This window comes from Coregonus lavaretus, assembly GCF_964263955.1.
Source record: "Coregonus lavaretus genome assembly, chromosome: 18".
NCBI lineage: Eukaryota > Metazoa > Chordata > Actinopteri > Salmoniformes > Salmonidae > Coregonus > Coregonus lavaretus.
In genome coordinates, this window is record NC_140005.1 from 9,323,766 (window position 1) to 9,346,685 (window position 22,920).

Sequence of the window (22,920 nt, forward strand, 5' to 3'; positions counted from 1 at the left end):
ACATACACACATAGGATAAGAGAACACATACACACACAGGATAAGAGAACACATACACACACACAGGATAAGAGAACACATACACACACAGGATAAGAGAACACATACACACACAGGACAAGAGAACACATACACACATAGGATAAGCAGGCACAAGTGCGCGCACACACTCTCTTCCAGGGCTTGTGTGTCTTCACTGAGGGGTGACACAGCACAGTCATGGTTCCTCTCAATTCCATTATAAAGAACCAGAAACGATCACGACAAGTCACGTCTCTTCAGTAAAAAACGTGGCCAGCGTACATTATTCATTGCTCTCCCCGGCATTGTCTAATTTCTAGAACTCAATAAATGTGTTAAACACAAAGAACCCCGGAGCCCTCACAATCCTCGTGAATCGTTTGAAAATTCCCTCAAATTCATCAATTACAGAGTGTGCTAATCTCATTGAGATTTGAATGAATGAGGAGGCCTCATCATAACTCATCCAATTAGGTAATTGACTTCTTCTCTGGATTAGGAGGAAGAAAGAATGGGAAAGCCCCACAGTGTGTCGAGTGGCAGCCTGGTGACTCTAAAGCCGCCCTACTGTCCTTTCTTAGCTGGACAGACAGATTCAAGGCCTTTGCCAGTGGTCACCAATATTGTTGTCCTGGAGAGTGACAGGTTGTGCAGCCTTTTATTCCAGCCCAGCACTAACAAACAAGTTATCTAATTAGCTCATGGTGGAGAAGACCTTGAGGAGTTGAATCAGGTGTGTTAGTGCTGGGCTGAAGAAAAGAAGGAAAAAAGCCTCCCACAACAGTAGCTCTCTAGGGCCAGGGTTGGTCACTATTCGTGAACAGCATTACCACCTCCAACCATTCGTGAACAGCATTACCACCTCCGACCATTCATGAACAGCATTACCACCACCAGCCAATCATCCCCCCCCCCCCCCCCCCCAGATACAGCACAGGGCATGTGTAACCTAAGCCTGTTGACACAAACCTGAGAAAAAGGTAAATGGAAGCTAAAGGATGATCAGTCATCCACAAAACAAGAAATGCGGAGATTAATAGTGTGAGAGGGGGGAATTAAAAAAAATGGATTACTGTGAGCAGGAAACAGGAGGAGAAGCAGAGATATAGAGAGAGTGAGATGGAGAGTGGGAGAGGGAAAAAGAGGGAGAGAATAAAGAGAGACAGGGAGAGAGAACGATATAAATAGTTATTGAGAGCAAATGAGAGAGAGTGAGATACATCAGAAACAAAAAACTGAGGCAGAGAAAGAGAGTGAGAAATGATGTGGAGGGAGCAACTGGCTGAGCGAACGAGCAGCGGCCCAGATTATGCAGGAGCAGGGCGCCTTATCAGGTGACCTTTAAATTGGAGGCGCAGCGCGGCTGGAGGCCCAGGGGCCGCCGTCTCCGCACTGATTGGCTGGCCGGCCCTGGACCTGCTGACAATAGAAATTAACCGAGGCAGCGGGCATATCCAGAGCAGAAATTCTATTCATATATTTATATATTTCCCACTGTCTTTCTTAAACATGGGAGAGGAGGATGAAGTCATTATGTGCTGTGAAGCATGCTGAGTGAGAGGGAGGAAGAGAACAAGGGAAAAGGAGGTTGCCTCTCTCTCTCTCTCTCTCTCTCTCTATGCTGGGAGTGTTGGTGCATGCTGGGAATAGTATGAGTGAGTGTGAGTGGTGTCGCCTGTGGTTTCTTTTTTGTTTCCTTGTCTTGGTGCTTTTCTTTTTTCTACGCATGATTATGTTTTTTTTTTTTTTTTGTGGTAGAATTAGGTATATTGTATTTCTTGTTGTAATTGCCCTGGTTTTGGTGTGGATGGCGACCCACATGGGGACACCGTCCCTGTCACTTCGGCACCTTCAGGTGTGTTACTGAAGCTACTGTCACTGTGGAGGAGTATCTGGTCGCCGTAGGAGAGAAGGTAGGCTATGAAAATGTTGTTTATGCGTCGCGGATGAATAAAGCGGTGGTGGTTTTTCTTAAAGAAGAGCGTCTTGTCGATCGAATGGTTGAGCATGGCGCACTTCTTGAAGGTATGTTCATTGAAGTTACGCCGTTTTTTTTCCTCCTTCAACAAGGGTTTATGATTTCGAATGTACCGCCTTTCATTCCCAATGAGCTATTGGAGTGCGAGTTAATGCGGTTTGGGAAGTTTGCAAGCTCAATTAAAATTGTCCCGTTGGGTTGCAAACACCTGGCTCTGAAACAGGCTATGTTTATGTTTTTGGACTCACCGGCGGAGACTTTGGAGTTATCGTTTAAAGTCAAGTATGACAACAGACTGTATATGGCTTATGTTAGTACAGGTAGCAAACTGTGTTTTGAGTGTGGGGATGTTGGCCATAAGCGACATGCTTGCCCGAAAAGGGAGAAGGCGGAGGGCGGGACGCAGGTGGTCCTCGTAACGCCTGGGCCCACTGATGTAGGGAGAGGTGGGCTGACAGTGGTAAAGCAGCCAAAAGCACCTGTTGCTGAGGAACAAGTTGTTTGTGTTGAGGGAACTGAGTTGCAGCTTGTACCAGAGGGGAACATAGCATCTGATGTGCAGCAGAAAAATATTGTTGTAGGAGGTAAGGATGGATCTGGGGAGACATTTCTCCAGACTGGTGAGGACTGTACGAGTGATGGGGTACAGGAGGGAGTTCAGGTGGAGCTAGTCTCCCAGGTAGTGGAGGAGATGTCCATTACGAGTAATGGAGTACAGAAGGGGGTTCAGGTGGGGCTAGTCTCCCAGGCAGTGGAGGAGATGCCTGGTACAAGTGATGGGGTGCAAGTGGGGAGTGTTGAGAGGAATGTGGCAGAGGGGAGTCAGGGGTCTGAGCCTCAGTTGAGGAGGATCAGGAGAAGGATATGGACATATCTGATATCCCTGTTGATATGATAGCAGCTGGCGATGACTCAATTTACAATCTAGATGATGTAAATGGGTTCCTGGACCAGACTTTTGGGAAATCTGTTAAATTGTTACTGCTGTCACGGCAGCAAAAGGTAGTGGGAAACGTGGTAAGGTTAAGAGAATTAAAACAATGATGATTATCATGCCTCATAGGGTGCTTTTTTCTCTTTGTCTGGTTTCTCTGTTGTTTCTTCTGTTTTTCCTTTCTCTTTCCTATATGGAGGTACTAAGGGTAGGTTCTCTCAATATTAATGGACAGGAATAAGAGGGCTTGGATATTAGAAGTAATAAAACAGAAAAGGCTTAATGTAGTTTTTCTACAGGAGCTACATAGTGATGAGGCTAATGAGGTTGACTGGGGTATGTGGTGGGAGGGGCAGCATATACTCAGTCATGGTACTAATTTCAGTGCTGGGGTGGCAAATTGTTTCCTCAGGCTTAGGGGTGACTGTGATATCTACAACAGAGATCGTCTGTCACACCCTGGCTCTGGGACTCTATATGTTGAGCCAGGGTGTGTTCATTCTATGTGTTCTGTTTCTATGTTGGGTGTTTCTAGTTCGTCATTTTCTATGTTTGACTGAGTGACTCCCAATCAGAGGCAACGAGTGTCAGCTGTGTGCTGGTTGTCTCTGATTGGGAGCCATATTTAACTGTCTGTGTTTCACTTTGTGTTTGTGGGTTTTTGTTCCTTGTCGGTCTTTGTCACCGTGGACTTCACGAGTCGTTTATTGTTTTGTTTTGTGCTTTAAATTAATAAAGTATTATGTTCGCTCAACACGCTGCGCATTGGTCTACTTCGCTTCAAGACGATCGTGACAGAAAAACCCACCCTACCAGGACCAAGCAGCGTGTCCAGGAGCAGGCAGCCTGGTCATGGGAGGAGATATTAGACGGGAAAGGGTCCTGGACCTGGGAGGAGATCCTGGCCGGGATGGATCGCCGGCCATGGAGTGAGACGGTGGAGAGGCGACGGAGAGAGGAGCAGCGGCGTCAGCAGGGTCAACGTCGGACAGGCGAGAGGCAACCCCAAAAAATTTTTAGGGGGGGGCACACGGCAGGGACGACGAGGGAGCAGGAGGTAGTGTTGCAGAGGATGGAGCATTTGGAGGCGATAAGGGAAAGGGTGAGAAATGAGGCACGGCGAGAGGAACTCGGTAGGCAGCTGAGGGAGCGGGGGTTATGACGAAACCCAGTCCCGCTCCTCACACCAAGCAAGTGGTGTGCGTCACCAGTCCGGTCCGGCCCGTTCTTGCTTCCCGCACTAAGTGTAAGGTGCACGCCGCCAGCCCAGCCCGGCATGTTCCTGCCCCTCGCACCAAGCCTACGGTGTGCGTCGCCAGCCCGGCCCGGCCTGTTCCTGCCACTCGCACCAAGCCTACGGTGTGCGTCGCCAGCCCAGTCCGGCCTGTCCCTGCTCCACGCACCAAGCCTACGGTGTGCGTCGCCAGCCCAGCCCGGCCTGTCCCTGCTCCACGCACCAAGCCTACGGTGTGCGTCGCCAGCCCAGTCCGGCCAGTTGCTGCTCCACGCACCAAGCCTACGGTGTGCGTCGCCAGCCCAGCCCGGCCTGTCCCTGCTCCACGCACCAAGCCTACGGGGTGCGTCGCCAGCCCGGCCCGGCCTGTCCCTGCTCCACGCACCAAGCCTACGGTGTGCGTCGCCAGCCCAGCCCGGCCTGTTCCTGCTCCACGCACCAAGCCTACGGTGTGCGTCGCCAGCCCAGTCCGGCCAGTTGCTGCTCCACGCACCAAGCCTACGGTGTGCGTCGCCAGCCCAGCCCGGCCTGTTCCTGCTCCACGCACCAAGCCTACGGTGTGCGTCGCCAGCCCAGCCCGGCCTGTCCCTGCTCCACGCACCAAGTCTACGGTGCGCGTCGCCAGCCCGGTCCGGCCTGTTCCTGCCACTCGCACCAAGTCTACGGTGCGCGTCGCCAGCCCGGCCCGGCCCGTTCCTGCCACTCGCACCAAGCCAGGGGTGCGAGTCGTCAGTCCGGCACAACCCGTGCCTGGGTCATCGGTGCCAATTCAGGTACCGCTCAACTGCTCCACTAAGGAGCTGAAGCCTACCGCTCCTGCTACGTCCAGTCCAGCTCCAGCCAGCGGGGCCAGACCGGACCAGGGGCGCTATGGGGGGTTAGTTGGAGGGTGGTGGGCAAGCCCGGAGCCGGAGCCGCCGCCGAGGAGGAATGCCCACCCAGCCCTCCCCTGTTTTGCTCGTATTTAGGCGCGGTCGCAGTCCGCGCCTTTAGGGGGGGGTACTGTCACACCCTGGCTCTGGGACTCTATATGTTGAGCCAGGGTGTGTTCATTCTATGTGTTCTGTTTCTATGTTGGGTGTTTCTAGTTCGTCATTTTCTATGTTTGACTGAGTGACTCCCAATCAGAGGCAACGAGTGTCAGCTGTGTGCTGGTTGTCTCTGATTGGGAGCCATATTTAACTGTCTGTGTTTCACTTTGTGTTTGTGGGTTTTTGTTCCTTGTCGGTCTTTGTCACCGTGGACTTCACGAGTCGTTTATTGTTTTGTTTTGTGCTTTAAATTAATAAAGTATTATGTTCGCTCAACACGCTGCGCATTGGTCTACTTCGCTTCAAGACGATCGTGACATCGTCAAGGGTCGGGTTTTATTGGGGTACCTGTACAAACACTATTTATATTTGTAACTACTTTTACTTCACTACATTCCTAAAGAAAATAATGTACTTTTTTCTCCATACATTTTCCCTGGCACCCAAAAGTACTTGTTACATTTTGAATGCTTAGTAGGACAGAAAAATTGTAAAATTAACGCACTTATCAAGAGAACATCCCTGGTCTGCCCTACTGCCTCTGATCTGGCGGAATCACTAAACACACCTTTTGTTTGTAAATTATGTCTGAGGGTTGGAGTGTGCCCCTGGCTATCCGTAAATAAATAAAAAACAACAATTGTGCCGTCTGATTTGCTTAATATAAGAAATTAGAGTTAATTGGGAAAAGAGTGAATGGCTGTGAGCAGGTCAGCTTCAGATAGGGTCCGCTGAACTGGGAGGGTGTAGTGGAGAAGGTGTGTGCCAGATTGTCTAGGTGGAAATGTGTGCTACCCCAGCTGTCTTATAGGGGAAGGGTGCTGGTAGCCAATAACCTAGTCGCCTCTACCCTGTGGCACAGACTAATGATTTTACAGCCACCAGGAGGCCTGATACAAGAGCTTCAGAGGACCCTTGTCAATTTATTCTGATCTGGATAACATTGGATTAAAGCTGCAGCCCTGTACCTGCCACTGCACGAGGGTGGGCAAGGCCTGGTGGACATTTCTTCTAGGATCATGGCTTTCCGGCTTCAAGCAGCCCAGAGACTGTTGTACAGGGACGGTTCTAGCTGGGTCGATACAGCCTACACATTGATGAGGAGAGTGGGCTGTTTGGGCTTAGACAAGTACCTTTTTCTCTTAAAGCTAGAGGGGGGTGATTTGTCTGGCCTGACTCCATTCTATGAGTCTGCTATGCAGGCTTGGAGAGTTTTCGACATGTCGCGTAAGGCCGGCCCGCCACCAGGGATGTGGCTTTTTGAAGATCCTCTTTTTTATAACACTGTCATCCAGTCCCGTGCTATGGGTTCAGCCAGCCTACGTTCATGCCTGTTAGGAGTGGGGTGTACCAAGCTGGGTCATCTGATGCGGAGCAGGAGCAGATCGTTGGAGGAGCTGGGAGAAAGAGCGGGGATCCGATCATCTCGCCTACTGAGGAAGGTCGTAGCTGTGGTCTGCGATTCCTTTCTAGTACTTAATCGGCAGTATGTGACTAATACTTCCAATTCTGATTGGTGGATGGAGGGTCTGGATTATGTGTTCCCTGCGCTGAGGAGGACGTGGGGATGCTGCTTTCCTTCGATACCCCAGAGCTAGGGGAGTTCAAGGCGGTGGGAAAGAAGGCCATGTACATAACATGTGTAAAAGTGCCCCGTGCTTCTTCCCTGGAAGGGGTCAAATCGACGTGGTGGGCGGGTGTGTTAGTGATCTGAAACTCTGGAACATTTGTTTTTACGGTGTCCCAGGTTGGTCGGGATGATTGATCTGATCACTAGTTGGTTCTCAGCTCTGGGAGAGGTTTTCTCTTCCCAACTGTTTATATTTGGGCCAAAGTACAGGTTTAGTCAAAGGAGTGTAGTTCTCTTACTTAACTTTGTGTCATGGGCAGCTAAATTAGCAATTTGGAAGACACGAAAGAACAGTATTCGGGGACAAGGGTCTGTGGACGTGGTGGGCATGCTGGATGTTGGCAGCGAGACTGAGGGTTGAGTTTGCTCATTACAAACTGGTTAATAACATTGGGCTGTTTATGAGCATATGGGGTATTCAGAGGTTGTTGTGTTTAGTTACTGAGGAGGAAGATTTGGTGTTGTGTTATTAATTTTAGTTTAACCATGTTTCTGTTTGTTTGAGTGTTCATTGTGTTGTGGGTTCCCAGACCCAAGAAAGTTATTTTTTATTTTTTTTACTCAAACTCTCTCTCTCTGTCTCTCAGGGATCCGGTGTTTTAATAGCAGAGGGGTGGCAGGCTGTGATTTCCTGATAGATATATCCCGATGACGAGGGGGGACTTGGGGGCCACTTCTGGGGAAGAGGTGTGCGTGTGTTCTGGGAAAGGGAGCCCTTTTGTCTGTAGGCAAGAGGAGCAGTGTGTCTGGTGTGCCTGTGGAGGATGATGGATTATACAGGACAAGAGGAGCTGTGTGTCTGGTGTGCCTGTGGAGGATGATGGATTATACAGGGCAAGAGAGGCAGTGTGTCTGGTGTGCCTGTGGAGGATGATGGATTATACAGGGCAAGAGGAGCAGTGTGTCTGGTGTGCCTGTGGAGGATGATGGATTATACAGGGCAAGAGGAGCAGTGTGTCTGGTGTGCCTGTGGAAGATGATGGATTATACAGGGCAAGAGAGGCAGTGTGTCTGGTGTGCCTGTGGAGGATGATGGATTATACAGGGCAAGAGGAGCAGTGTGTCTGGTGTGCCTGTGGACGATGATGGATTATACAGGGCAAGAGAGGCAGTGTGTCTGGTGTGCCTGTGGAGGATGATGGATTATACAGGGCAAGAGGAGCAGTGTGTCTGGTGTGCCTGTGGAGGATGATGGATTATACAGGGCAAGAGGAGCTGTGTGTCTGGTGTGCCTGTGGAAGATGATGGATTATACAGGGCAAGAGGAGCAGTGTGTCTGGTGTGCCTGTGGACGATGATGGATTATACAGGGCAAGAGAGGCAGTGTGTCTGGTGTGCCTGTGGAGGATGATGGATTATACAGGGCAAGAGGAGCAGTGTGTCTGGTGTGCCTGTGGAGGATGATGGATTATACAGGACAAGAGGAGCTGTGTGTCTGGTGTGCCTGTGGAGGATGATGGATTATACAGGGCAAGAGAGGCAGTGTGTCTGGTGTGCCTGTGGAGGATGATGGATTATACAGGGCAAGAGGAGCAGTGTGTCTGGTGTGCCTGTGGAGGATGATGGATTATACAGGGCAAGAGGAGCTGTGTGTCTGGTGTGCCTGTGGAGGATGATGGATTATACAGGGCAAGAGAGGCAGTGTGTCTGGTGTGCCTGTGGAGGATGATGGATTATACAGGGCAAGAGGAGCTGTGTGTCTGGTGTGCCTGTGGAGGATGATGGATTATACAGGACAAGAGGAGCAGTGTGTCTGGTGTGCCTGTGGACGATGATGGATTATACAGGGCAAGAGGAGCAGTGTGTCTGGTGTGCCTGTGGAGGATGATGGATTATACAGGGCAAGAGGAGCTGTGTGTCTGGTGTGCCTGTGGACGATGATGGATTATACAAGGCAAGAGGAGCAGTGTGTCTGGTGTGCCTGTGGAGGATGATGGATTATACAGGGCAAGAGGAGCTGTGTGTCTGGTGTGCCTGTGGAGGATGATGGATTATACAGGGCAAGAGGAGCAGTGTGTCTGGTGTGCCTGTGGAGGATGATGGATTATACAGGGCAAGAGGAGCAGTGTGTCTGGTGTGCCTGTGGAGGATGATGGATTATACAAGGCAAGAGGAGCAGTGTGTCTGGTGTGCCTGTGGACGATGATGGATTATACAGGGCAAGAGGAGCAGTGTGTCTGGTGTGCCTGTGGAGGATGATGGATTATACAGGGCAAGAGGAGCAGTGTGTCTGGTGTGCCTGTGGAGGATGATGGATTATACAAGGCAAGAGGAGCTGTGTGTCTGGTGTGCCTGTGGACGATGATGGATTATACAGGGCAAGAGGAGCTGTGTGTCTGGTGTGCCTGTGGAGGATGATGGATTATACAAGGCAAGAGGAGCAGTGTGTCTGGTGTGCCTGTGGACGATGATGGATTATACAGGGCAAGAGGAGCTGTGTGTCTGGTGTGCCTGTGGACGATGATGGATTATACAGGGCAAGAGGAGCAGTGTGTCTGGTGTGCCTGTGGAGGATGATGGATTATACAGGGCAAGAGGAGCTGTGTGTCTGGTGTGCCTGTGGACGATGATGGATTATACAAGGCAAGAGGAGCAGTGTGTCTGGTGTGCCTGTGGAGGATGATGGATTATACAGGGCAAGAGGAGCTGTGTGTCTGGTGTGCCTGTGGAGGATGATGGATTATACAGGGCAAGAGGAGCAGTGTGTCTGGTGTGCCTGTGGAGGATGATGGATTATACAGGGCAAGAGGAGCAGTGTGTCTGGTGTGCCTGTGGAGGATGATGGATTATACAAGGCAAGAGGAGCAGTGTGTCTGGTGTGCCTGTGGACGATGATGGATTATACAGGGCAAGAGGAGCAGTGTGTCTGGTGTGCCTGTGGAGGATGATGGATTATACAGGGCAAGAGGAGCAGTGTGTCTGGTGTGCCTGTGGAGGATGATGGATTATACAAGGCAAGAGGAGCTGTGTGTCTGGTGTGCCTGTGGACGATGATGGATTATACAGGGCAAGAGGAGCTGTGTGTCTGGTGTGCCTGTGGAGGATGATGGATTATACAAGGCAAGAGGAGCAGTGTGTCTGGTGTGCCTGTGGACGATGATGGATTATACAGGGCAAGAGGAGCTGTGTGTCTGGTGTGCTTGTTGCTGTGGACAGGAGGCATGTCACAGGGTCAGCTCTTAACTCAGAGCCTGGCCCCACCCCGGAGAGGAAGACTGAGTGGCCTGGCCGCCCGGCGAATCAATCACCAAACAAAAACCCCACTGCCTCAGCCTGCCTGGCCGGCTAGAAGAAGACAGAGAGCCAGATGGAGAGCCAGAGAAAGAGAGGAATGGGAGTGGGAGGGAGAAGAGAGAGAGAGAGAGAGAGAATGTGTATGTGTGCGTGTTTTGTGTGTGTGTGTGTGTGTGTGTGTGTGTGTGTGTGTGTGTGTGTGTGTGTGTGTGTGTGTGTGTGTGTGTGTGTGTGTGTGTGTGTGCGCGCGTGTGTGTGTGTGTGCGCGCCCAAGTGTTATGTGTCTGAGGCTTGTCGGGGGTCTTATCGTCGCTGGCCACATTCCACAGCGGAAGATAAAGGAGGGCAAATTAACTAGATCACAGGGAGGGTGTCAGTGACGAATGGGGGACGAGGGACCAACACCTCGCCGATAAGGGGAAAACAATTGTCATAACAACAGCCGAGTGAAAAACACACACAGCCTAGCCTACAAGGTGGTAAGAAAGTTGACCAGGAACTACTGCTATCGGTGATCCAATGTTAGCATGTTAGCATCTATTCTCATGATTAGACTATGGGTTAATGACAAGGGGGTGTCATGAAGAAATTGGTTTCCCCTTATTCAACATGTCAGTGTGAACCATGATGTGATGGATGGAACGGTCAAAGGCAAGGCCTGTATTATTTACAAAGCGTCTCAGCGTAGGACTGCTGGATCTAGGATCAGTTCTGCCTTTTGGATCATAATGAACAAGATTACATGGACAGGGAGGACCTGATCCTAGATCAGCACTACTATTCTGAGACACCGTGTGAATACAGATTGTGAAGGAAGGGTAAAAGGCCTGATGCAGCTACTGAAGAGGGATCCATGGAGGCTCCATTAGTTTTGCTATCTTAACAGTGACAAGAAGTGTTGAGGCTGCTATTTCTGACATCGGAGTGGCTGATAAGTCGAGAGCCCTGGAGAGTCTGTGTAAAGCTTCCCAGAACTGAACAGAACAACCTGTCAGAGGAGCTATGGTGGGGTTCCCACCTGTGATTAGCTCTTTGACCTCATCACACGATCATCTCATCAAATCTGGACCAAAAATATGCCACTTCAAAATAATTGTCGAGGCCAGAGATGGAACTTAGAAGAAGTTGAATGTCTTAAACTAGATAGAAGTCTGTAAATAGCTTACAGAGTTCTCCAACCATAGAAATAGAACCCATCGATCATGGCCTCATTGACTTGAATGGGGATGCCTGTTCTAGTAAAGCAATTTCTATGTCTCCAACTCTCTCTCTTGACTAAGTGAAAGAACTCTAAATAACTTCCTGAAAAGTGTCCCTTCCAGCGAGCGGAGGAGGAATTTGCTGGATGACGGACAACATCGCTCCCTCATAAGGAATGTTGTTGCATCCCATTAGGGATGAGATTCATCATAGCAAGCAAACAAGAGAGCCGTGCAAATTGCATCTGTGATTTTCTGTACTATCCTCAACATCGTCATCACACACACACACACACACTTAATCAAAGCAAACAAAAGTGAACACACAGAGAGCTGATTCAGGAGACAAAAGGCTGCATCAAGTATTAGAATGCATCATCTCTGCCATAATAACTCATAATTGTTAACTTCCCTTTGAAACATTACAGTGTCAGCGTTAATGGCTGCTAGCAGCAAGTCAAACATAGACCTAGGCCTAGTTCTATTGCCTTATCTGAGAATGGAGACATTCCTTCTCTATATAGCCTCCGGGCCACTCCACAGCTACAGGTCAAGACCATGCACATTCCCAAGTCCTCTGACTACCACGTCACCCTAAGGACCCCACAGGGAGATGCCAGGGAGGGCTTACCTCAACCCCAACTCTTGAGCAGTGAGTGGGTGTTATAATACAAAGCCTATAGAAGCTCTGTCCCTTTAAGTGCTAGGGACAGGGAGGGGCAGAGGGACAGGGACAGAGAGCTCTGCTGTGTTAGTTAGCTAGCTGGGGGGGGGACACAGAGAGGAGTCAGAGACGGAGTGCTGGCGGTGGCACTCTCTCGCCTCTCGCCCACCACCACAGCAGCCAACAGCTGCACATGGGGGACACAAGATGGCCTTTCATCGAGCCACCCCCCCATCCCTGTCTCTTACCCCCATTCCACCCACCGTCGCTCTGTCCAGGGTCCAGCTGCAGACACTGGGCTCTGTTATGGCTGGCTGGGGAGATGAGAGACGGGGGAGATGAGGGTGGAGATGAGAGAGGGGGAGATGAGGGAGGATGGAGGAGATGGGAGAGATGAGGGAGGAAGGAGATGAGAGAGGGGGGAGATGAGAGGGGATGCTACTGCTGGAATGGGGGGTTAGGCCCAGTGAATTATGGTTAGGGAGTGTACCAGTCAACCACAGACTGGAGTCTTTTATGCCGTTTTTGTGTTCTGTAGAATCTTTACAATGCATACGATTGATGCAGCTTCTATCTTGTGGATCGTTTCAAATCCTCATGCAGTACCTGAGTGTTTGCGTCCCAAATGACACCCTATTCCCTATATAGTGCACTCCTTTTGACTTATTGGCCCAGGTCAAAAGTAGTGCACTATAAAGGGAATAGGGTGCCTTTTTGGAAGCAGCCTAAGTTTCCTAAAACGGAGGCCTTTGTGGAGGCCATGTGTTATTAACGTCTTGCCAGTGTGTGCCCAGCTAGCACATAACGTTCTGAGAACCATATGTTTCTTAGAGCTTGGTGAGAGTGTGGTTGTCCTATGGTTATTTTGCAAACAACCTTCCCACAACTTTCTGGGAATGGTGCAAGATAGGTTTTTGGCTTTTGAACATTCTCAGCACATTTTTAAAAAAGCGTTATTTTCTTGGTATTTCATTACTTTAACAGAAAGTTTGCTAAAAGTTCAAACATAGTTACATTTAATTTAAATTTTGGGAATATTTCTCAAGTAGTTCAGAGAACATTAAGAATCAACATTTTTCTGTGGGAATTTCAGTACTTCAGTATAACGTTTCCTACAGGTTTACTCATGGTTCTATTTAAAATCGTGTTCTCAAATTTTACAAGAACATTAAGAAAGCTTTCCATAAAAAACCCAAGAAAACTTTTGTAATGTTCAGAGAACGTTCCAAGAATGTTGTTTTTAAAAATATACATTCTGTTCTCAGAACGTTAAAGGGATAATCCACCCTCAGAAATAAAAATCATAACATTTGGTGAAAGCCTATGTTCTATCAGTGGGTAAAATAAAACATTCCCCCATGATTTAACTTTTAAGTGGTCCATCTGTGAAATCAAGAAATCGTGGGCTGAGACGAACTACAAGTTGAACTCGGTGAGATACTCCTAAATTGATAGTGCAGTTTGTTTAGGTGATTTTACAACTAGCTAGCTACTTCACATGCTGATATTGACTTTGGTATTATTGTGTGTAGCTATGTTTGCTAGCTAGCCAGCCAGCCCAGAGAGAGAGCATTACATTGTGGGTTTTGTAGTCAACTTGAGCTGCAACAGATTTCCACAACGATTTTTACATGTTGCTAACAACCTTGTTATATCGACAAAATGAAACATTTGTTAACAATAAATATTGTTTTCACATATTAGTGTTATTTAACACTGTTTAACACTGTTAATCATAGGAATTAGTGGTTTGGGGTGGATTATCCCTTTAAGAAAACTTTCCATAAACACCACAATAAAACTTTAGTAATGTTCAGAGAAAATTCTAAGAACATTATTTAAAAACATATACATTCTGTTCTCAGCATCAACAAAACTCTCTCTATCATCTATCTTGTTAAGTGTGTTCAGGTGTGTTGGCTGCACCCACTAATTGGCCACACCCAGTTATTGGCCACACCTGCTCTTAATGAGTTCTTGTTTCCTTTGAAATGGGGTCTGTTTGAATAGATTAAAATATACAGTTTTGTATGCGTAAAAAAACATAGCTCTATCCTGGTGGCGCAGTGGACTAATTTCACTGGTCCTGTGTGGCTCAGTCGGTAGAGCATGGCGCTTGCAATGCCAAGGGTAGTGGGTTCAATTTCCACTGGGACCACCCATATGTAAAATGTATGCACGCACGACTAAGTCGCTTTGGATAAAAGCATCTGCTAAATGGCTGACATGTAGAAAACAGAAGATTATTGGTTCAAATCTCACTGATGCCGTGTCAAAATAAAAAATAAATGTGTTCGCATGATTAATGCCTAAGGAAAGGAATTTCCATGTGTGCTTGGAGCTCATAAAATGTGCCAGGAAAACTTTGCAGGTACTAGAGTAAAATGTTCTCAGAACCTCCCTGCAACCTAAAAATAAACTTTCCCAGAACAGGCAAAATGTTCACTTCTGTTCTCAGAACCTTTAAAAAAACATTACGTTTTACCTATCAGGAAACGTTTGGCTTCGTTCCCACAACCAATGTGAAACCAAAAACATACATTCCTACAACTTCCAAGGAACCAAATGTGCTAGCTGGATGTACTCTGCCTCAGCGCTGGCTCCTGTTAGAGGTCAGAACCCATCAGCCAGCCAGCAGCCTGGGCAGGGAGCAGGACCAGCCAAGCCAGATAAAAGGGGACTGGGGCTGGAATAAGGAATGCCAGACCAGACCGTGCCATGTAAAAGGGGGCTGGGGCTGGAAAAACGAACGCCAGACCAGACCGAGCCATGTAAAAGGGGGCTCCCCCATCTCTCTCTCCTTTCTGTTCTCCCCCATCTCTCTCTCCTTTCTGTTCTCCTCTCTCTCTCCTTTCTGTTCTCCCCCATCTCTGTCTCCTTTCTGTTCTCCCCATCTCTCTCTCCTTTCTGTTCTCCCCCATCTCTCTGTTCTCCCCATGTCTGTCCTTTCTGTTATCATTTTACATTTTAGTCATTTAGCAGACGCTCTTATCCAGAGCGACTTACAGGAGCAATTAGGGTTAAGTGCCTTGCTCAAGGGCACATCAACAGATTTTTCACCTAGTCGGCTCGGGGATTAGAACCAGCGACCTTTCAGTTACTGGCACACGCTCTTAACCACTAAGCTACCTGCCGCCCTCTCTCTCTCCTTTCTGTTCTCCCCATGTCTGTCCTTTCTGTTCTCCTCCATCTCGCTCTCCTTTCTGTTCTCCTCCATCTCGCTCTCCTTTCTGTTCTCCCCATCTCGCTCTCCTTTCTGTTCTCCCCCATCTCGCTCTCCTTTCTGTTCTCCTCCATCTCGCTCTCCTTTCTGTTCTCCCCCATCTCGCTCTCCTTTCTGTTCTCCTCCATCTCGCTCTCCTTTCTGTTCTCCTCCATCTCGCTCTCCTTTCTGTTCTCCCCCATCTCGCTCTCCTTTCTGTTCTCCCCATCTCTCTCTCCTTTCTGTTCTCCTCCATCTCGCTCTCCTTTCTGTTCTCCCCATCTCGCTCTCCTTTCTGTTCTCCCCATCTCTCTCTCCTTTCTGTTCTCCTCCATCTCACTCTCCTTTCTGTTCTCCCCATCTCGCTCTCCTTTCTGTTCTCCTCCATCTCACTCTCCTTTCTGTTCTCCTACATCTCGCTCTCCTTTCTGTTCTCCCCATCTCTCTCTCCTTTCTGTTCTCCCCCATATCTCTCTCCTTTCTGTTCTCCCCATCTCTCTTTCCTTTCTGTTCTCCTCCATCTCTCTCTCTCCTTTCTGTTCTCCTCTCTCTCCTTTCTGTTCTCCCCCATCTCTGTCTCCTTTCTGTTCTCCCCATCTCTCTCTCCTTTCTGTTCTCCCCCATCTCTCTCCTTTCTGTTCTCCCCCATCTCTCTCTTCTTTCTGTTCTCCCCATGTCTGTCCTTTCTGTTATCCCCCATCTCTCTCTCATTTCTGTTCTCCCCATGTCTGTCCTTTCTGTTCTCCTCCATCTCGCTCTCCTTTCTGTTCTCCCCATCTCGCTCTCCTTTCTGTTCTCCTCCATCTCTCTCTCCTTTCTGTTCTCCTCCATCTCGCTCTCCTTTCTGTTCTCCCCATCTCGCTCTCCTTTCTGTTCTCCCCCATCTCGCTCTCCTTTCTGTTCTCCTCCATCTCGCTCTCCTTTCTGTTCTCCTCCATCTCGCTCTCCTTTCTGTTCTCCCCATCTCTCTCTCCTTTCTGTTCTCCCCCATATCTCTCTCCTTTCTGTTCTCCCCATCTCTCTTTCCTTTCTGTTCTCCTCCATCTCTCTCTCTCCTTTCTGTTCTCCTCTCTCTCCTTTCTGTTCTCCCCCATCTCTGTCTCCTTTCTGTTCTCCCCATCTCTCTCTCCTTTCTGTTCTCCCCCATCTCTCTCCTTTCTGTTCTCCCCCATCTCTCTCTTCTTTCTGTTCTCCCCATGTCTGTCCTTTCTGTTATCCCCCATCTCTCTCTCCTTTCTGTTCTCCCCATGTCTGTCCTTTCTGTTCTCCTCCATCTCGCTCTCCTTTCTGTTCTCCCCATCTCGCTCTCCTTTCTGTTCTCCTCCATCTCTCTCTCCTTTCTGTTCTCCTCCATCTCGCTCTCCTTTCTGTTCTCCCCCATCTCGCTCTCCTTTCTGTTCTCCTCCATCTCGCTCTCCTTTCTGTTCTCCTCCATCTCGCTCTCCTTTCTGTTCTCCCCATCTCGCTCTCCTTTCTGTTCTCCCCCATCTCGCTCTCCTTTCTGTTCTCCTCCATCTCGCTCTCCTTTCTGTTCTCCCCATCTCGCTCTCCTTTCTGTTCTCCCCCATCTCGCTCTCCTTTCTGTTCTCCCCCATCTCGCTCTCCTTTCTGTTCTCCCCCATCTCGCTCTCCTTTCTGTTCTCCCCCATCTCGCTCTCCTTTCTGTTCTCCTCCATCTCGCTCTCCTTTCTGTTCTCCTCCATCTCGCTCTCCTTTCTGTTCTCCCCATCTCTCTCTCCTTTCTGTTCTCCCCCATCTCTCTCTCCTTTCTGTTCTCCTCCATCTCGCTCTCCTTTCTGTTCTCCTCCATCTCTCTCTCCTTTCTGTTCTCCCCATCTCTCTCTCCTTTCTGTTCTCCTCCATCTCTCTCTCCTTTCTGTTCTCCTCCATCTCGCTCTCCTTTCTGTTCTCCCCATCTCTCTCTCCTTTCTGTTCTCCCCATGTCTGTCCTTTCTGTTCTCCCCCATCTCTGTCTCCTTTCTGTTCTCCCCCATCTCTCTCTCCTTTCTGTTCTCCCCCATCTCTCTCTCCTTTCTGTTCTCCTCCATCTCTCTCTTTTTCTTCTCTCCCCCAACGCTAAAATGGCAACAAGATAATGTAACTGAATTAAAGAGACAAGAGATTGAAATTGGATATTGATTAAGAGACTAAAGCCCCGTGTTCCTGCCCTCTTTAAGCGCTGTGTTTTAGTGATTGATTCACAATGCCACTCTTCTTTCACAATCCACTGGCGCCGGTGGATGAATGGCGTTTTGGGGCTTATCTGAGCCGAGCTGTCTGTCTGCTTCTCATCGTCTGGCTGTGAATGGGACCGTGTCGACAGCGCCACACCAAGAGCCCTGCCTATCGGATGCCAATCTGGAGATGCCGTGTGTCACGTAGGATATGAGTGAAGGCTCAGGGTTCGGAAGGACGTTGGTTGTCCTCTAGTCTAAAGCCAATACATTGATGGAAAAAGGAAAAGTGAAAATGGCTTTCAATATCGAGCGTCTAGTTAGATGAAAGAGGAGGAGAACACGACTCAGGGTCAACCATGATGGGTTATGGGACATTCAGGGGATGTATGGACAAAAGTAAGCTTTTATAGTGAGTACTAGCGAGCACACACACACACACACACACACACACACACACACACACACACACACACACACACACACACACACTTGTATTAACATGTTAATAGTGATCGCAACCACAGGGCTCTCCTGGACATCTACAGCACCCGGTGTCTAGTGCTGAGTGATTGGTGCTTTTTCAGGTTGGTTCGGTTTCGGTTTGATTATTAAAACATAATCACGGTTTTCGATTTCATTTTTTTGCAATATGCATTATGTGGGTTGAATGCTCTAATAATACAGAATAAAACAATGAATACAAGTCTCACGATGGTAGTGACTGCCCATTACTGCTTATAATTTATTAACCATTATTTATTCACATTTCTTTAATAAAATATATTTTTTATTTTGACTATTATTTCATTCCAAGTCATTATCTCATCTACACTGTGTGCACAATTATTAGGCTAGTCAGTATTTTGACCATATTTACATTTTAGTAATTTAGCAGACGCTCTTATCCAGAGCGACATACAGTTAGTGAGTGCATACATTTTTATTTTATTTTATACTGGTCCCCTGTAGGAATCGAACCCACAACCCTGGCATTGCAAGCGCCATGCTCTACCAACTGAGCTACACGGGACTACATATCATCATTATTATGCATATTTCCCAACTCCAAGCTGTATAAACTGGAATGCTTATTAGATTTAAGCATATCAGGTGATGTGTATTTGTGTAATGAGGGAGGGTGTGGCCTAAGGAGATCAACACCCTATATCAAGGTGTGTATAATAATTAGGCAGCTTATTTTCCTCAGGCAAAATGGGCCAAAAAATTGATTTAACTGACTCTGAAAAGTCAAAAATTGTAAAAAGTATTTCAGAGGGATGCAGCACTCTTGAAATTGCTAAGATATTGGGGCGTGATCACAGAACCATCAAACGTTTTGTTGCAAATAGTCAACAGGGTCGCAAGAACCGTGTTGAGAAAAAAAGACGCAAATTAACTGCCAAAGATTTGAAAATAATCAAATGTGAAGCTACCAGGAACCCATTATCCTCCAGTGCTGTCATATTCCAAAACTGCAACCTACCTGGAGTGTCCAGAAGTACAAGGTGTTCAGTGCTCAGAGACATGGCCAAGGTAAGGAAGGCTGAAACCCGACCACCACTGAACAAGACACATAAGTTGAAACGTCAAGACTGGGCCAAGAAATATCTGAAGACAGATTTTTCAAAGGTTTTATGGACTGATGAGATGAGAGTGACTCTTGACGGACCAGATGGATGGGCCCGTGGCTGGATCAGTAAAGGGCACGGAGCTCCACTTCGACTCAGATGCCAGCAAGGTGGAGGTGGGGTACTGGTATGGGCTGGTATTATTAAAGATGAGCTAGTTGGACCTTTTCGGGTTGAAGATGGACTCAAACTCAACTCCCAAACCTACTGCCATTTTTTAGAAGACACTTTCTTCAAGCAGTGGTACAGAAGAAAGTCTGCATCTTTCAAGAAGACCATGATTTTTATGCAGGACAATGCTCCATCGCATGCATCGAAGTACTCCACTGCGTGGCTAGCCAGTAAAGGCCTTAAAGATGAAAGAATAATTACATGGTCCCCTTCCTCACCTGACCTAAACCCTATTGAGAACTTGTGGTCCTTCTTAAACGGCCGATTTTATGGCACCCTCTGAATGGCACACATACACAATCCATGTCTCAATTGTCTTAAAGCTTAAAAATCATTATTTAACCTGTCTCCTCCCCTTGACATCAATAAGGGATCATAGCTTTCACCTTGATTCACCTGGTCAGTCTATGTCATGGAAAGAGCTCGTGTTCCTAATTTTTTTGTACACTAAGTGTATATTATTCTTATTATACATATATATATATATATATATACACATACATACAGTACATACATATATTCCGGTCTCTGACATTGCTCGTTCTGATATTTATTTTAATTTAAATTTTTCTGGTTTATGTGTGTAGTTTTTTATTTTTATTGCCTGGTATTACTGCACTGTTGGAGCTAGAAACACAAGCATTTCGCTGCACCTGCCATAACATCTACAAATCTGTGTACGCGACCAATGAACTTTGATTTGATTTGAGCTCTTTACCATCAAGCCCTTAAATCCTGGAAACGGAAGAGTGGGAGCATTCCTGCAAGGTGCTCGGAGCAGCTGTGCGAGGCCTGTGGGTCAACTTGAAGCTCACCTCGACTACGCCAAAATAATAGCCTACAAACTGCTGCCTTTTACTAAGTAGAGCACCCTACACCTGAGACTGAGACAGGTCAAACAAAGCTCAAACCTCCGTCACTCAACGCACACTGTCCTTCCACCGTATAGGCTACAAACATTAACACTATTCACTGATACTCAATGAGAGGGGGCAGCACTGAGCTAGCCTGCAACGTCACTTCCTGCAGTAGCTCAAACTGAGCATGTTATGTCTCCATGAGACGCCATCTTAACCGACTTCATTGGCTTCAAATGCCCTATTGAGTCTTCACATATGAATGAATGGTGTCACGTGATCGATGGCTTTGTCCATTCATATACAGTCATTGGCTAGCACTCACAAACATAAAATAGTGTATTTTGCACAACATCAACATCATCATAAAGAGGTCTGGAACTGCTGGTGTACACTGTAGGTAATGTAGGACAAAGGTGTTGCAGGGTCGAGGGTTCAGAATAACCAAGTATAGTGTAGAGAATCATTGTACCATCTAAACTGCTGTGAAATATATATTTCTATAACCGAATATATTGTATTTTCAGCTGTTTGAAGCTGCTGTACAAAACCGAAAGTAAAAGATGCAAAAACGTAAGAATGGAAAGCATAGAAATAGCGCACATATTGTAGAACCGATCTACCGCTTCTTAGACTTGCTTTCAATGACAGATCTATAACTCATATTTCTATGTGAATTTGGTCAGGTTGCCCAAAAAGGTACATACTGCAGCTTTAATTGTTTTATTCAGTGTTGTTACAGCATTCAACCCACATAATGCATAGTGCATTTAATGTAAAAAAAAATCAATAAAATGAAACTGAAATCCTTGATTATTTTTTAATAATCGAACCAAAACCGAACCGACCTAATAAAAAGCACTAATCGCTCAGCACTACCGCTCAAACATACTGCCAGAAACACTGTAACGATCTATAATGTAGGTGACTCACTGTTCATGTTCTTGAAGATGTTGAGGATAGGTAGGATCTGTCTGTAGTAAGGCACCAGGTCCTCTCCCACCATGTCTCCAGACACCACCAGGTGCTGCAGCACCTTCAGCGTGGTGCAGATCACCTGCCTGTTCCGTGTGTTCAGGGCATCTGTGGGGACACAGAGGAAGGGCACCATAGAAATAGAATGTTAAGTTATGGATATACTCAATATTGCCGCCGTCAACCCATAGCCATACGCAGGTTGACGTTTATTGGGATGGATCTTGTTTTGGAGGCAGAGCTGAGCGATTTCCACTAGATTGGCCAGCTGCAGTCAAAAGTGTATATATATCATAACAGTTCATTAATAAAAATGGCTTGTTGGTCTCAATTTAAGGTTAGCATAATGTTAGCAGTGGGGTTATGGTTTAAAATCTGATTTTATGACTTTGTGGCTGTGCCAGCTAGTGACTATTCTGCAGAAATACCTCCAGTACACGAGTCCTCCCAATATTCAGTATATCAACTTGCTAACCATACATTGATTTGAATTTCTATGGAGTGCACACAGGATAGAGGGCAGGGGTTAGAGGTTAGAGGTCAGGGAGAGAGGGTAGTGAGTGAGCACTACTTGTTTTCGTAGAGGCTTTCCCTTGGGAGGTGTGTGATTGGGAATTAGAGATTCAGCCCTCCTATCGTGAAGTCGTGATCCTCTACGTATCATGGTAAATTAAGCCACAGCACGTACTGAACACACGCACATGTAAACACACAAACCAAAGAAGACCAAGAAAGAGGTCACGCCGCATTCACACTCCCTCCACTGAAATCAATGTTTTTTTATACTGGGCCTTGACTTGAAATGGCTGTCTGCAATCAGAGGTTTGAAAAGGCCCAAGTGAGAGCCAATCACAGGACAATTTGGCTGAAAGCTGCACTTAACTCCATCTCCCGCTGATAGAGAGAACAAAAGAGAGAGAAAAGGAGGTAGAATGAAGAGAAAGAGAGGAAAACATATGTGATTCGTAACTAAGGATTGCCAGCGTGTGTGGGTGTGTGGGCGACATTTAATTGTGTGTTTGTGTAATTGTGTGTCAAATCAAATCAAATGCTATTTTTCACATGCTTCGTAAACAGATGTAGACTAACAGTAAAATGCTTACTTACAGGCCCTTCCCAACAATGCAGAGAGAAATATATAGAAAAATGACTAACACAAGGAATAAATTCAATGAGAAATGACAACTTGGCTATACAGTGCATTCGGAAAGTATTCAGACCCCTTGACTTTTTCACATTACAGCCTTATTCTAAAATGGATATAATAGTTTTTTCCCATCAATCTACACACAATACTCCATAATGAATGTATAAAAAAACAAAAAACAGAAATATTACATTTACATAAGTATTCAGACCCTTTACTCAGTACTTTGTTGAAGCACCTTTGGCAGCGATTACAGCATTGAGTCTTCTTGGGTATGACGCTACAAGCTTGGCAAACCTGTATTTGGGGAGTTTCTCCCATTCTTCTCTGCAGATCCTCTCAAGATGGGGAGCACCGCTGCACAGCTATTTTCGGGTCTCTCCAGAGATGTTCGATCAGGTTCAAGTCCGGCCTCTGGCTGGGCCACTCAAGGACATTCAGAGACTTGCCCCGAAGCCACTCCTGCGTTGTCTTGGCTTTGTGCTTAGGGTCGTTGTCCTGTTGGAAGGTGAACCTTCGCCCCAGTCTGAGGTCCTGAGCGCTCTGGAGCAGGTTTTCATCAAGGATCTCTCTGTACTTTGCTCCGTTCATCTTTCCCTCGATCCTGACAAGTCTCCCAGTCCCTGCCGCTGAAAAATATCCGCACAGCATGATGCTGCCACCACCATGCTTCACCGTAGGGATGGTGCCAGGTTTCCTCCAGACGTGACGCTTGGCATTCAGGCCAAATAGTTCAATCTTGCTTTCATCAGACCAAATAATCTTGTTTCTCATGGTCTGAGAGTCTTTAGGTGCCTTTTGGCAAAGCGGGCTGTCAAGTGCCTTTTAATGAAGATCG

The 22,920-nt window shown here is 47.2% G+C and overlaps 1 protein-coding gene across 1 annotated transcript in view; it reads right to left on the reverse strand.

Moving 5' to 3' along the window:
- Positions 1-22,920, reverse strand: part of LOC311145920 (parkin coregulated gene protein) — a gene marked incomplete at both ends in the record, with an annotated part of 241,961 nt that overhangs the window by 79,065 nt on the left and 139,976 nt on the right. The window contains one exon of the mRNA XM_084182304.1: positions 20,894-21,043. Coding sequence (XP_084038430.1) covers positions 20,894-21,043 — 150 coding nt within the window. The remainder of the gene's footprint in view (positions 1-20,893; positions 21,044-22,920) is intronic.